Source organism: Quercus lobata, chromosome 5 (genome assembly GCF_001633185.2).
Source record: "Quercus lobata isolate SW786 chromosome 5, ValleyOak3.0 Primary Assembly, whole genome shotgun sequence".
NCBI classification, from domain to species: Eukaryota; Viridiplantae; Streptophyta; class Magnoliopsida; order Fagales; family Fagaceae; genus Quercus; species Quercus lobata.
In genome coordinates this window covers 54,919,110-54,934,104 of record NC_044908.1, presented here as the reverse complement: position 1 = coordinate 54,934,104, position 14,995 = coordinate 54,919,110, and the positions used below count along the sequence as shown (strand labels likewise).

General features: G+C 40.9%; 2 protein-coding genes across 2 annotated transcripts; both read right to left on the bottom strand.

Moving 5' to 3' along the window:
• Positions 1 to 1,184: 1,184 nt before the first annotated feature.
• LOC115992366 (tyrosine decarboxylase 1-like) lies at positions 1,185 to 2,996 on the bottom strand. Its single transcript, XM_031116546.1, has one exon. The coding sequence runs from the start codon at positions 2,939 to 2,941 to the stop codon at positions 1,385 to 1,387; it is 1,557 nt and encodes a 518-aa protein (XP_030972406.1). The 5' UTR covers positions 2,942 to 2,996; the 3' UTR covers positions 1,185 to 1,384.
• A 10,865-nt stretch (positions 2,997 to 13,861) lies between these two features.
• On the bottom strand, positions 13,862 to 14,566 carry LOC115990710. Its single transcript, XM_031114510.1, has one exon. The coding sequence runs from the start codon at positions 14,564 to 14,566 to the stop codon at positions 13,862 to 13,864; it is 705 nt and encodes a 234-aa protein (XP_030970370.1).
• Between the last annotated feature and the right edge of the window lie 429 nt (positions 14,567 to 14,995).

The window sequence follows — 14,995 nt, the reverse complement described above, 5'->3', positions numbered from 1 at the left end:
AAAATTTTATTTATTAGGAAAAGTCTGGCTCAATCTTAATAAAGAGTTGTCTTTCCCAAAAAAAAAAAAAAAAAAAAAAAAAAGAGTTGGTGGGTCAAGCCCAAACTAACCCTTTTGGCAAGCCAGAGGAGTCACTAAGCAAAACACATTTTCCATAATAATAAAGCTAAATGACTTTGACACAACTTTTCTCACATCTAACTTGTTTACATCATAAGTTGTGAGTGGTGCACAAATAACAATTACTTCCATATAAATTCATTATTATTTTTTCTGTTAATATCTATTACATATTTTTATGCATCCACACGAGTAAGTAGCAAGTTTTCCCCTTATTTTATTCTCTCACTCAAAACCTACAATTTTATAATAAACTGGTAAGTTACTCGTGCGATGCATGAATAATGTTGTAATATTTTATATAAGATAGTTTTGGAGAATGTTGTATATATATTATAGCATAATTGTTATAGAACTTTATTAGTATTGAGTTCATCATAAAAAACAAAAATTACAAATTGCACACACATATTTATTATAATTATTCAATTGAAGTAACGAGGGGAAAAAAAAAAAAAAACCAACTTTAGAGGAATATTATAAAAAAAAAAGGTTGAGAATGTGTTTTTCTTTTTCTCTTTAATTCTAAAACAAAATACACATTTCAAACACCCACGGTCAATCACATTATTTACAAAACCCATAAATCCACAACGTCCGACCTTAATATCAAAATTGTAATTGTCATTATCACTCAATATAAAATGTAAGCCCCTCTTCCTTAGTTGTAGCCAACTCATACGGGTTAGGCTTAGACGAGACAACAATATTAGTGCTAGGTATCGAAAGATTAAAGGTAAATGACATTGTTTTTGGTCTATATATATTTGACATGGTGGGATGACATGAAAGACGATGGGTATGTATATATAAAGGGGTAGAAGTGCAAGAGGTGAAAATGGTGAATTGAAATGTAAAGAATTTTGTGTGTATGTGTGAGGGATGAAAAGTCTTGAAATATTGAACCAAATAATACAAAGAATATTAATTCTTTAATTAGAAAAGTCTTGAAACATTAAACCAAATAAATAAATAAATAAAAAGTCAATATTTAATTTGTTCTTATCTCTGATATGACACTTGAGAATATTTTAATTTTATTTGCATAAAATGCGTTACTTAGCAGAATTTCATACATAGTATACATAGATCATACATTATCTGATCAGGACTTCACCCTAAGACAAGGACTGGGCATATCATCATATGGCCACTTCCTTGCACACTTATTGTTTCACGTTTGAATGAAAAGCACGTATCGTAGTGTTGCACTAAGGAAAACTTAGGACATACAGGTTTTTTCCTATCATATATATATACATGGTTAGTATTTGCTGAGTAAAGTAGCTGCATGCTCTTTAACAATCTTCCAAGCCATGATCACATGTCTTTCCTCTGTCAGTGTCGCACCTATGGCACACCGAATAATGTATGCTCCATCAACCACAGTAGGAGACATGTACACTTTGCCTGACCCGTTGATTGACTCAAGCAGCTTCTTGTTTAGCTCATTTGCACGTTCTACTTGTTTAGCCTCACCTTCCTCGTATCCATCCATACCTTTTGGCGAAGGCAAAACCCTAAAGCAGACCAAAGCAAAGTTTCTTGGGGCTATAACCTCAAACCGATTGTCAAGGCCTACAAGTTCTTCAAAAAGCTTGGCCATTTTCACATGGCTTCTTAAAAAGTTCCTAAGGTTAGCCACCCCATAGTTTCTCAGCACAAGCCATAGTTTCATGGCTCGGAATCTTCGGCTTAGGGTTATTTGCCAGTCTTTGTAGTCCACCACTTGTTTTGAATCACTGGCCTTGTTTCTCAAAAACTCAGCATTAGTTGAGAGCGATTTTATCAAGGCGCTTGGATCCTTCACCCAAAGGCAGCAACAGTCCAAAGTTGTAAAGAACCATTTATGTGCATTCAAAGTAAATGAGTTTGCACCCTCAATCCCATCAATGAAATGCCGAAACTCTGGGCAAATGAAAGCACTTCCGGCATATGCAGCATCAATGTGGACCCATATGCCAAAATCTTTTGCTACTTCACATAATGGGCCTATTGGATCAATGGCATTTGTTGAAGTAGTCCCCACTGTGGCACATAAAAACAAAGGTACTAGTCCAGCTTGAACATCTGATTGAATTGTAGCTCTTAGAGAGTTTGGGCATAACCCATATAATGTTGACTTTGTAGTCTTAATGGCTCTGAAATTCTTTGGGTAGATTCCAGCAATTTGAGCTGCCTTTTGAAGTGCACTATGTGTTTGGTCGGACCCATAAACCACCAAATTGCCTATCTTATCTCTCCCAAATTGGCTTAGCATTTGATCCCTCGCTGCAGTTAGTGTACACAAAATTGCCTCACAAGTAGTCCCTTGCAATACACCCCCACCATTGCCAGAGAAAAGGAAAGACTTGGGTAGTTTAAGCATTTCTCCAAGCCAATCCATGACAATGCACTCTAGTTCAGTTGCTGCAGGTGATGACATCCAATTGAACCCAACTACATTAAAGCCAGTGCTAAGCATTTCTCCAAGAAAACCAGCAACGCTACCACTTGAAGGGAAGTAGGCAAAGTAATTAGGACTCTGCCAATGTGTGATCCCAGGCATAATATATTTTTGCACATCTTGGAGGATGATTTCAATTGGTTCAGCATGGTAGGGGGCAGATTCTGGCAAGAGTTTTCGAAGGTAACCTGGCTCAACTTGGCTTAGGACTTGGTACTTTTCTATGTTTTGGTAATAATCTGCAATGAAGTCTATGACCAAGTGGCCATTCCTCCTGAATTCTTGTGGGTCTAGAGGGTTAGTGATGATGTGAGAATTGTTTTCATGATCATGATCAAACTTGAGGCTATCCATGTTCGAGATATGGAATTCCATGTTTGAGTTTTGGTGTTTTTCTTAACCGACTGCTCTATGATAAGGAGAGACAGAGTATAGAATCAAAAGTGGTTGATTGAGATATAATGGAGAATAAGGGACTAAATAAAGAAAAGAGAGGGCTAGGAAGTCTAAATCAATTTAATTCTCAAGACCATTTCATGAAGGGGAGGAGGAGCTCTAGGGGTGGGACACAAACTGGTGAATACAGAAAAAACTTAGATAGTTTTGAAGCCCCACCTCTAGCTCCCCCACCTCTAGCTCCCTATATAAGTTTTTTTCCTGTATTCACAAGTTTAAGCCCCACCCCTAGCTCCTTTAAGGAGAGCAAATCCACCCCCCCCCCCCCCACACCCCCACACCACACACACATATAAAAGTTAGTGTTTAAGATAATCTTATACAAGATTGATTTGAATTTTAAGAAAAAGCTAATAAAAGTGGACGAGATGACTGAATCGAATAAAGTTGATAGCAATTCTTAAATGAAAGGACTAATTGAATAAGGTTGAAACTTAGATAAATGAATTGAACTAAAGTGAAGTTACAAAACTTAATTGAATACAGGAAAAAACTTAGATAGTCTTGAAGCCCTACTAGGGGTGGGGGAACTATCTAAGTATTTTTCTTGTATTTACCAGTTTGCGCCCCACCCCTAACTCCTCCCCTTCATGAAATGGTCCTGAGAATTAAATTAGATAGTCTTAACGCCCTACTAGGGGTGTGGTGTAAACCTGTGACTAAAGGAATAAACTTAGATGTCTCAGTGTCCCACCCCTAGCTCCTGCTTTTCATGAATGGTCCTGAGAATTAAATTAATTTAGTGCTGCGGGCTCTCACATAGGGGGTAGGTCCTATAAGTGAGACCCACCATAGGGTCCACCCCCTATGTGAGAGTCTAGAGCATTACTATGGGACTATCTAAAAATTTTCCTATGAATACATAACCACTATATATCATTTAAGGAGAGCAAACCCACACACACATATAAAATTTAGCATTTAAGATAATCTTATACAGGGTTGATTTGAATTTTATGAAAAGTTAACGGAAGTGGATGGGATGATTGAATTGAATAAAGTTGACAACAATTCTTAAATGGAAGGACTGAATTGAATAAAGTAAAACTTAGATAAATGAATTGAACGAAAGTAAATTTACAAGACTTAATTGAATTTTAGGCAAAGTTAAAAGGTGCAATATATAATTTAGCCTAGAATTTAATCAAATGCCTAAACATGTTTTATTTATTTATTTATTGATAAATTATGCAAGCCAGATAATTGCACAAGCAAGCCTTGTCTGGTGAGCTGAGCACTTATATATGTTTTATGATTATGCTGCTTATATGAATATGAGACGAGGCTTAAAAATTCCTGAATTCAACTCAAAATTTAAAATCCTTCTTACCCCTCACCTTATTTAAGAGCACTAGCATCAACTGTGTTAAATGCTGGCACACCAAACATCAAAAACCTCTACATCAAATGTGTTAAATGCCAAAAAAAAAATTAATGTTTGTCTATGCATGCTTCTATTAGTAAAAGTGTACGAACACAAATGCTAAAAAGAAAAATAATTTTTATTCATTTTCTCTCTCGTCTCTACTGACTATTTGTCTTATATCTCTTGCCTCTTTCTTCTCTTAGTTCTTCTCTCTCACTCTTTATCTTCTCTCACTATCTATCTCCTCTCTCTCTCTCTCTCTCTCTCTCTCTCTCCCCTTGTAGATCTCTTCTCTCTCTCAGCCATTCAAATCCATCACAGTACCTCACAATCAAGAGTTCAAGGAGTATGTAGCGCTATTTACTAAGTTAGCCTTCGCCATGGTGAGATTAGCTAGTGGAGATTGAGATCAACGTGGTGAGATCCGCTAGTGGAGATCGGCATGGTGGATTGTTGATTTTGTTTGGTTTTAGAATGGATTTTGTAATTGTGATTGTGAATGGGTTATGGAAATGGTGGATTGTGAATGGTTTTGAGAGTTTAGGCAGGGTTTTTTATTTTTATTTTTATTTTTATTTATTATGGATCGCAACACCACAACATTCAAATGCATCAGCAGTAGCAACAATCAAATGAAAAAAGAAAAAAAAAAAAGAGGAACCCAGCAATGTTATAATACTGAACTTAAGGTCTCAGTTAAAGACTTATTCTAAAATATAAGTCTTGCAATCTAGAGATAAAAACAAGGGCTCATAGTCAGGAAAACTAAATAGAAAGAAAATAAAAATAAAAAATTCATTCTTTTAATACATTTTTATCTTGGGTTTTTATATCAAACATGTAGAAGGCACTGTATTATAAACTGATATCGCTTCGAATCAGTAAGGTAGATGCTCTAGCTTCGGTGGGCTACTGAACGGTGGAAGGCCTACAAAAAGCAATCACGCTATCGAAAAGGGGACCGGAGAAGACCGGCCAAACCCCCTTCGATGGCAAAGTTAGTCTCACAGGAATGAAGTTCCAACTTTTTGGGAGTCAAGTCTCAGAATGTTCTTACCCATCTTTGGTTCAGACCGGTCCTTTATATAGAGATCTTGGGGACGGTTATTTGTCCAATAACCTCCCCAAGATTTGTAGAAGCCAATGAGTCCGGAGTTAACTTCCTCAACGGCTACTAAAGTTGTAACCGCTAATGGAAGTTAACTCATTTGAGGGATTCATGACGATAGCTACGGGTTTAGTAACCACTACAAAGAGTCGAAAGTTTTCTAAGTGTTGTGCATTCGTCTGTCTAGTGTATGACGATTTGGTCGTCCCTAGACATTTGATGATCGTCCATGGACGACCTTCATGGACGAGCTTATCGTCCATGGGAGACTTCATTGATCAAGAGCAATATTATCGTCCATGAATATTTTTTCTTCTTCTGGGGTGATTCTTGATCCAACTTGCTCTATTGGCTTTGGACGATACCTTTGGTCAAATTGGAGTTGGACTAATTTTCCACTTCCCCATCAGTTGCCCCTTTGTTCAAAGGGTCGTTTAGGATATTGTTGTGATTTTAATAAGATTTCACTTTTTTGTGAGCCACGTGTCGCGAAGCTGTTGGTCGACCAGTCGTGTCGATCTCGTTTCCCGAAGGAACCGCCACGTGTCAATTTTTGAGTGGCGAGCATCGTTTCACTGACCCTGTTGCTGGGGCCTATAAATAATGCATTCTCTTTCATGCCCCTTACTTTCCTCTCATTTTCCCTTCTGCCATCTCGTCCAAGAGCCTCGTCTAGCTCTCCTCCTAGTTCTATCAGGTATTTCCTCTTTCTTTTTAGGTTTTCATCTTAAATCTTTCTACATTTCAACCATGTCTTTGTCTAGTAGTTTAGAGAGGGAGATAGACGAGTACTAGGACGGTTCTTCTGGGAGTGAGGGTAGTGAGGAGAGTAGTGTAGATAGCTCGTCCTGTAGCGATTCTTCAGACGAGCATTATTCGTCTGGGGTTCCTGGCATTCCCTTAAAGGAATTCCAGGAACTACAACGTAGGATGGCTTCTGGATCTGGGGCTAGCTCGTCCAGACAGCCATCTAGCCCTCCTCAAGACGAGGAAGAGGACGAAGCGGATGTCATTTATAGTTGTGCCCTAGAGGTAGCATCCACCTTAGATGCTGCCAAGTTAAAAACTCTTATAGATAGATACCAAATTCCTAAAGAGCTTAACCCTCGTCTACCCAAGGCTGGAGAATGGTGTTGTTCTCCTTCCTCTGGTTTAGGGGTATACACTTCTTACCTTTTAGCTGGCCTTAGGTTTCCTTTAAATTCCTTCTGCAGAGACCTCTTCCAAAGGTTGGGTATTGGACCTAACCAGCTCAACCTCAATGGTTGGAGGATGATAGTCGCCATGCAAGTGCTATGGCGTGAGGCACTGGAAGGGAACTGTCCAATTACGGTGGACGAGTTCCTTTACTGTTATAAGCCCTCGGAGATAAAGAAATCTGCTGGTTTTTACCAGTTCTCATCCAGGGGCTCTTATTACAGTTTAATTAAGGGCCGTAGCTTGTCTGACTGGCTCTGGAAAAAAGAATTTTTTATTATTTCTGGAAATTGGGCTGGGGACCCAGCTGATATGGGTAATCCCCCCTTCCCACCTTTTACCAGCCCTCTGGGTCGTCTTCGTCCTGAGGGTATGTTTTCTTTCCATTTTATTTCGTTTTTCCTTACATTTTTCCTATCTTTCAATCGTCTAACTCTTTCTCTTGGTGATGCAGCTGTTGTTCGTCCATGTTTGGACAAATTTTACTTGGATCGGATAGACGAGGTTTGTACCTTCCCTGGGAGAACTTTTCACGATTTGGTAACTCTCATTCGTCTAGCAGCTTGGGGACTTGGCCCAGTGCCTACTGCAGAGAACCTCAATCACGAGGAGACTACCCGTCGAAGTAAGTATCATCCACTTTATTTCATTTTTTTTTTTTTTTTGATTTGATTTTCCTCGTCACAAGGATAACTATAATGAGGGAGAACAAAGAAAAAACAGTGACTAGTGGGGACGAGGATGTTGCTGCACTTCCAATTGTCCAAGCGACTTCCGTCCAGGCTAGGAAGAGGAAGTCTAAGTCGATATCCAGTGCCGTGGACCTGGACGACCTTCCAAGTCGTCGAGGCCCCAAGAAGCAAAAGCCTGATAAGACTTCTCTTCCCAAGGTCCCCAAGTTTACACCTCCGGCGATGAACTTGGACGACCCTCTGGTGGATGTGGAGCCTGTCAAACAATCCATCCCATCCAGACTGATCCTCCCCCTCCAGCCAAAACTTCTCGCAAGCCTAGTTCGTCGGAGCCCTCTGATTGTCCTTCCAATCTGGTTCTGGACGAGGGTTACACATGGAGGACGTTCAAAGGAATCGTCACTGAGTGTGAAGTTAATGAATGTTACAATATGTCAGTGAATGAATTTGAACGTTCTGGCATCCATGACCTTTTTAAGGTAAGACTTCTCTCGTCCTTGTGTGTAAATTTTTTTTTTATTATTATTTTTTTATATAATTTGAATAGGATGTCTAACTCCCTTTCGTCCATATGCAAGCTATGACAAAATTTTATACAGCAACTTGCCAGGCTAAGGAGCTTGCTATAGAGGCTAAGACGGCTAAGGACAAAGCTAAGGAGCTTGCTATAGAGGCTAAGACGGCTAAGGACAAAGCTAAGGAGCTGAACAATGAAGTTCTGCTAAAAAAGGGGGAGGTCCTTAGGTTGACTGAGGATTTTAATCGTCTACAAGGAAGTGAGACGAAGCTGAAGAACGAGGTGGAAGAGCTTAAAGCTGATAACCTAGAGAAGGATACTCGTATCGTCCATCTCGAAGGACAAGTCTTTGAGTTTGCCTCGTCCTTAGAGAAAGCACTTGAGGAAGCCATAGCAGCCTTTAAGAAGTCTGACGAGTACAAGAATCGTCTAGACAGCCACTATGCAGCTGGCTATGAGGACTTTCGTGCTGATGCTAAGGAGACATATCCTGACTTGGACTTCGATTCTTTCAAGCTTCCCCTCGCTAATGAAAGTTCCTTGTTACAGACGAGTTCTGAGGACGTCAACATAATGGACGATGCTAACACTAAAATGACCTAGGACGACCCCAAGACTAGCTTGCCCAAGTGATTGCATTTTCCTTAGAAAATTTATTTTACTTTTATTTACTTTTATCTAGAAGTGTCCGTTGTTTTGGGCTTTGTTCTTTACTCCTTTTATTCAAGTTTATACAAGTACAATTGTCTCATCCAAGATTATGGACGAGTCTTATATACAATCAGTTTTATTTTCACAACTTAAGGGTTTTTTTTGGACGTGGGTCGTCCACCCTTCTTTAAATTCCATGAACAAATGAATATTTTCTATTTTCACCTTCCATTGTGTTTGAATACATACATTTCCAGCTTTATGTATGAAATTTTATTTTCATTATTCATATCATTCTTATGGCTGTGTGGTTCGTCCACCCAGGAATTCAGTTTGCCTTGTCTTGAGTATAGGGGTGAATTTCTTATTACATCACCAAAATAGAGCAAATTGAATCCTTTTAGCTTATCAAGTACAGTTCGTCTATGAATGACGTTCTTCTTGGTTAGCTTTTATTCATTATTCAAATTTAGGGACGACCATATTTCCGTCCTTGATAAGACTTCCTAGCAATTTCTCGTCCATGCAATGAATTGTTACGCTGGTTAGATTCATTTATGGGCTTGTGCTTTTGCACAGTCTTTGTTCGTCCATGTGTTGGACGGCCATTTCTCAGGTTTCATCTCGTCTTAAGCTTTAGACGGATATACCTTGTTCTATTTTTCCTTTAACTCAGGTTTCATCTCGTCTTAAGCTTTGTACGGATGTACCTTGTTTCATTTTTCCTTTTGAGGAAAGCTTATGGACGATACATCCTTGCGTCCAAGGATTTCATTTGTCCATGCTTATTTGCTTATTTGTGGATTATTCTGAATGAATATACAAAAATAAAGGATTCCCAAACAATATACTTGAAAATACATCATATATATATATATATATCTGAAAATCCAAACTTATGCAAACATTCGTCCACAGGCACGGCACATGCTCGTGAGCTAGTGCCTTAGGGAATTAAAAATACAAACCAACTCGTCCATGAATAGCACAAAAGTGAAAACACTAATGTACTTTCTAGGGGATTATTGAAATACTTAAAACACATAGTAGTAGTAAACAAACATTAGAATACTTCCGCTCGTCCAGGTATCTTGTCCGTGGTCACTTTCGTCCAGAGTCAACATTTATTGATGTTATTTCCTTAGGTGCTCAACATTCCAAGGGTATTCTAGCCTCCTTCCATCCAAAACTTCCAAATAGTAGGATCCTTGCCTCTTGCAGTTGATAACCCTATAAGGTCCTTCCCAATTTGGCCCCAGTTTCCTGTAGGTCGGGTTTCTTGTTGCCAAGGTAACCCTCTTCAGGACGAGATCCCCGATGTTGAAGCGCCTGGGCTTCACCATGGCATCATATTGTCTTGCCATAAGATTTTTGTACCTCGCTGTTCTCTGTTCTGCATCCATCCTGACTTCGTCCATAAGGTCAAGGTTAAGACGAAGCTGTTCTTCGTTTTCTTCAGCTTGATTCTTCCTCACCCTGTGGCTTGTCATATGTACTTCTGCCGGTATAATTGCTTCACTTCCATAGGCTAGTTTAAAAGGAGTTTCCCCTGTTGGAGTTTTCATTGTCGTTCTATAAGCCCACAAAACACCCTGTAACTCATCCGGCCATACTCCCTTTGCCCCTTCGAGCCGAGTCTTGATGATCTTCAACAAGGATCGGTTTGCTACTTCTGCTTGGCCATTGGCCTGTGGGTGGAAGGGTGAGGAGTAATGGATCCTTATTCCAAGCTGTTCACGAAATTCCCTGAAAGGTGTGTTGTCAAACTGTCGTCCATTGTCAGACACTAGTACCTTAGGTACCCCGAATCTGCATATAATGTTCTTCTAGACGAAGTTCTTGACATTCTGTTGTGTAATTTTTGCTAAGGGTTCGGCTTCCACCCATTTTGTAAAGTAATCTATTCCTACCACCAAAAATTTCATTTGCCGAGTTCCAGTTGGAAAGGGCGCTGAAATATCCAGTCCCCATTGCGCGAAAGGCCAAGGGGCCATCATTGGCGTAAGATACTCTGCTGGCTGTCTAGGAATGTTGCTGAAGCGCTGACATTGATCACATACCTTAACATATGCCTTAGCATTAGCTTGGATGGTTGGCCAATAGAATCCGCTACGGATGACTTTATGGACGAGTGATCTGGCTCCCGAATGGTTACCACATGCTCCTTCATGAACCTCCCTCAACATGTAGTTTGCCTCGTCTGGAGCCAAACACCTTAGGAGAGGCTGGGAAAAACCCCTTTTGTATAACACTTCGTCCATAAGTATGTACTTGGCTGATTTGACCCTGAGCTTCCTAGCTTCGTCCTTCTCTTTTGGAAGCCTTCCGTCCTTCAAGTATGACCCTATTGGGGTCATCCAATTTTCATCACCCTCTATCTGCAGCATCTCTGGAAGGTCTATACTAGGCATGTATTGTACTGCATCCCACTTGTCCATTACTTCATTCGCAGACGCTTCCTTTGCCAGAGTATCTGCTTCCACATTCTCTTCCCTTGGGATTTGAATGAAATCAACTTCTTTGAATTTCTTCACAAGGCGCACTACCTTCTTTAAATATTTCTTCATTCTGTCTTCCTTGGCTTCACATATCCCATTTACTTGGCCTATGACCAACTGAGAGTCTCCCAAGACAAGTATTGAGTCTGCTTCTACAGATTTAGCTAACTTCAACCCCTTTAAAAGGGCTTCATACTCCACTTCATTATTAGTGGTTTGGTATTGCAAATGAGCCTTGTACTTTAATTTGTCTCCTTCTGGTGACTGCAAAACAACTCATATTCCTCCAGCATGCAATGTAGACGATCCATCTACATGGAGGACCCATTTTTTATTGTACTCTCTTTCACCAAAATCCTCGCAACTCGGAGTGAACTCTGCAATGAAATCTGCTAGGGCTTGGGCCTTTATTGCATTTCTCGGTTGGTACCGAATGTCAAATTCACTAAGTTCCACCGCCCATTGAATCAGCCGTCCTGCAGCTTCTAGCTTGTTCATTGCCTTCTTGAGCGGATGGTCCGTCATGACATTGATGACATGAACTTGGAAGTAATGTCTTAACTTTCTAGAAGCTGTTATTAGTGCAAAAGCCAACTTCTCTATCATTGGGTACCTTCCTTCTGCTCCTCTAAGTGCTCGGCTAGTGTAGTACACGGGTTTTTGTACTTTTCCTTCCTCCTTGATTAATGCTTAACTTACGGCATGTGGAGACTCCGCTAAGTACAGATACAGTTCCTTTCCTTGCACGGACGGACTTAATAATGGAGTTGTAGTGAGATAGTCCTTCAAGTCTTGGAAGGCCTTTTGACATTCGTCCGTCCATTCGAATGCCTTCCTGAGGACTTTGAAGAAAGGTAAACATTTGTTTGTGGCTTTCGAAACAAACCTGTTCAAAGCAGGAACTCGCCTAGTGAGGGATTGGACTTCCTTGATATTCTTCGGTGGTTTCATGTCCAATATGGCTTGGATCTTGTCTGGATTCGTTTTGATTCCTCTTTACGAAACCATGAACCCCAAAAACTTTCCCGACGATACTCCGAATGCACACTTACTTGGGTTCAATTTCATCTTATATCGCCTAAGTGTTTCAAAGGTTTCCTGTAGATCGTCCAAATGGCTTCCCTCGTCTATGCTCTTCACAAGCATGTCGTCGATATAGACCTCTACATTCCGTCCTATCTGTGGACGGAACATGTGATTAACCAACCTTTGCTAAGTTGCCCCTGTGTTCTTTAAACCAAAGGGCATCACCTTATAGCAAAACAAACCTTGGCTGGTAATGAAGGAGGTCTTTTCCTGATCAACTTCGTCCATCTTTATCTGATTATATCCTGAGAAGGCGTCCATGAAGCTCAACAACTGATGGCCAGCCGTAGAGTCCACCAATTGATCAATGCGTGGCAAAGGATAACTATCCTTGAGGCAAGCCTTGTTCAAATCAGTGAAATCTACGCACATTCTCCACTTGCCATTTGCTTTCTTCATCATCACCACGTTGGCTAACCAATCCGGGTAATAGACTTCCTTAATAAACTGTGCCGTGGTCAGTTTCTGAACCTCTTCCTTGATTGCCTTATCCTGCTCAGGAGCGAACACCCTCTTCTTCTGACGAACAGGCTTAGAAAAGGGGTACACATTCAATCGATGAGTGATTACACTTGAATCGATTCCCGGCATGTCGTCATGACTCCATGCAAAAACATCGATACTCTTTCTCAGGAACTGGATGAGGTCTTTTCTTGCCTTCTCCTTCATACCTGTTCCAATTCTGGTGAATTTCTCGGGATCATCTTCTTGTAAAAGAACATTTTCCAGTACTTCCGTGGGCTCTGCAACAACCCTTCTTTCCTCAATACTCATTGTCTGCACCTGCCCGTCCAAAGCCATCATAGCTAAATAGCATTCTCTAGCTGCCAACTGATCTCCTTGTGCTTGCCCTATCCCGTACTCCGTAGGGAATTTGACTGATAGATGGTAGGTAGATGTTATCGTCTTCCAACTGTTCAGAGTTGGTTTTCCAATAATGGCATTGTATAAGGACGAACAATCCACCACGAGGAAATTGACTTCCCTAGTTATCTGCTGCGGGTATGACCTTACCACTACTGGTAATGTAATGGTGCTTACGGGCTACACCTTCATTCCGCCGAACCCTATCAATGGTGAGCACACTAGACGAAGTTGATCCCGTCCAAGCCTCATTTGTTGGAAGGCAGGGTAGTACAATATATCTGCTAAGCTTCCATTGTTAGCTAACACTCTCCTAGTTGTATAATCTGCAATAAGCAGAGTAATGACAATTGCATCGTCATGCGGGTGATGGATCCTCTCAGCATCCTTGTCGGTGAATGAAATGGCCAGCTCGTCCATTGATCTCATCCTTGGTGATCGTCTAAAGAGTTGGACGTTTTGCACCACTTTGAGATACGTCTTCTTCGACTTGGAAGATTGCCCCGTCGAGTTTCCTCCTATGATAATCCTTATCTCTCTTAGCAGGGGTCGGGATGATTCCTCCATTTTTCCCTTCAACTTCTCATCTTTATGATCCCTTCCAACGAAATGCCTCAACTTTCCTTGTCTAATAAGATTCTCAATTTGTTGTTTCAGGTCATAACATTCATCCGTGTCATGCCCATGGTCCTTATGGAAGCGACAATATTTACTCTTATTGCGCTCATTGGGATCTCCTTTCATCTTCTCTGGCCATTTTAGAGAAGGGTCATCTTTGATTTGCATGAGCACCTGATCAAGTGGAGCATTTAGGGGTGTGTAGTTTTGGCTTCTTCCCAAGGGACCGGTCTTCTATTATCTCATTCCTTCTTATCTTCCGTCCGTCCATTCTTTGGATGAGGGCCTTGTTCTGAGTGGCGTGTTGGGTGCGCTCCCATCCTTTCAGCTCTTTTCCTCTTCTTGGCTATGATCGCATCTTCTGTATTCATAAAATTCTGAGCGGAATGGACGAGCTCAACCATGGTTTGAGGCTCCTTCTCATATAGCTTGTGGATAAATAGATTAGAATTAATCCCATTATGGAAGGCCGCCAATAGAAGCTTGTCGTCTACCTCGTCCACACTAAGGGCTTCTCTGTTGAAGCGAGTGATGAATGACCGCAGACTCTCATTCTCCCCTTGCTCTATGGTCAACAAGTTGGACGAGGAACGCTTGTGTCTCTGTCCCCCAATGAAATTGTTAACAAACAACTTGCTCAACTCTTCGAAAGAACCTACAGAACTTGGGGGTATTTTGCTGAACCAGACTCGTGCCAGACCTTTAAGGGTGGTAGGGAAGGCTCTACACATGATTTCATCAGGGACCCTTTGAAGGTGCATCATTGTCTTGAAAGTAGCAATGTGATCAAATGGGTCACGCGTTCCATCATACGAATCCAGAGAAGGCAGCTTAAACTTTGATGGTAGAGGATAACTGTTGATGGAAGCCGTAAAGGGAGAGTCAGTTCTGTGGACCAAATCTTCTATAGGATTCGTCCTCCTCATGTTCTCTTTCATTTCCTCCATGACTTTCTTCATTTGGTCCATCTCTTCTTTCAAGTGTGGTACCGTCCGTGAAGTGGTGCCTCTTAACTGACTTCCAATTTCAGTATTTTCCCTATCACCATGACCCTGTGTTTGTCCTCCTCCTTCACGTTCCTCACGTGTCTATCTTCTCTGATTGATCTCCATTCTTAACTCTTGATTTTGGCGAGTTAACTCCGCCATTGCAGCCGCCATAGATTACACATGCTGAACAGACGATGTCTGCATGACTGGTGCAGATTGGCGATTGCGTTGGGGATCGCTTGAAGCGTCTCTGCTTCCCTGACGACCTAGGCTAGTAGCCCTCGATCTGGTCCTGACCATCCTAACCTTTTGTCGCGGAAAAGAAAACTACAAAACAATCTCTTTCCCATAGACGACGCCAACTGATATCGCTTCGAATCAGTAAGG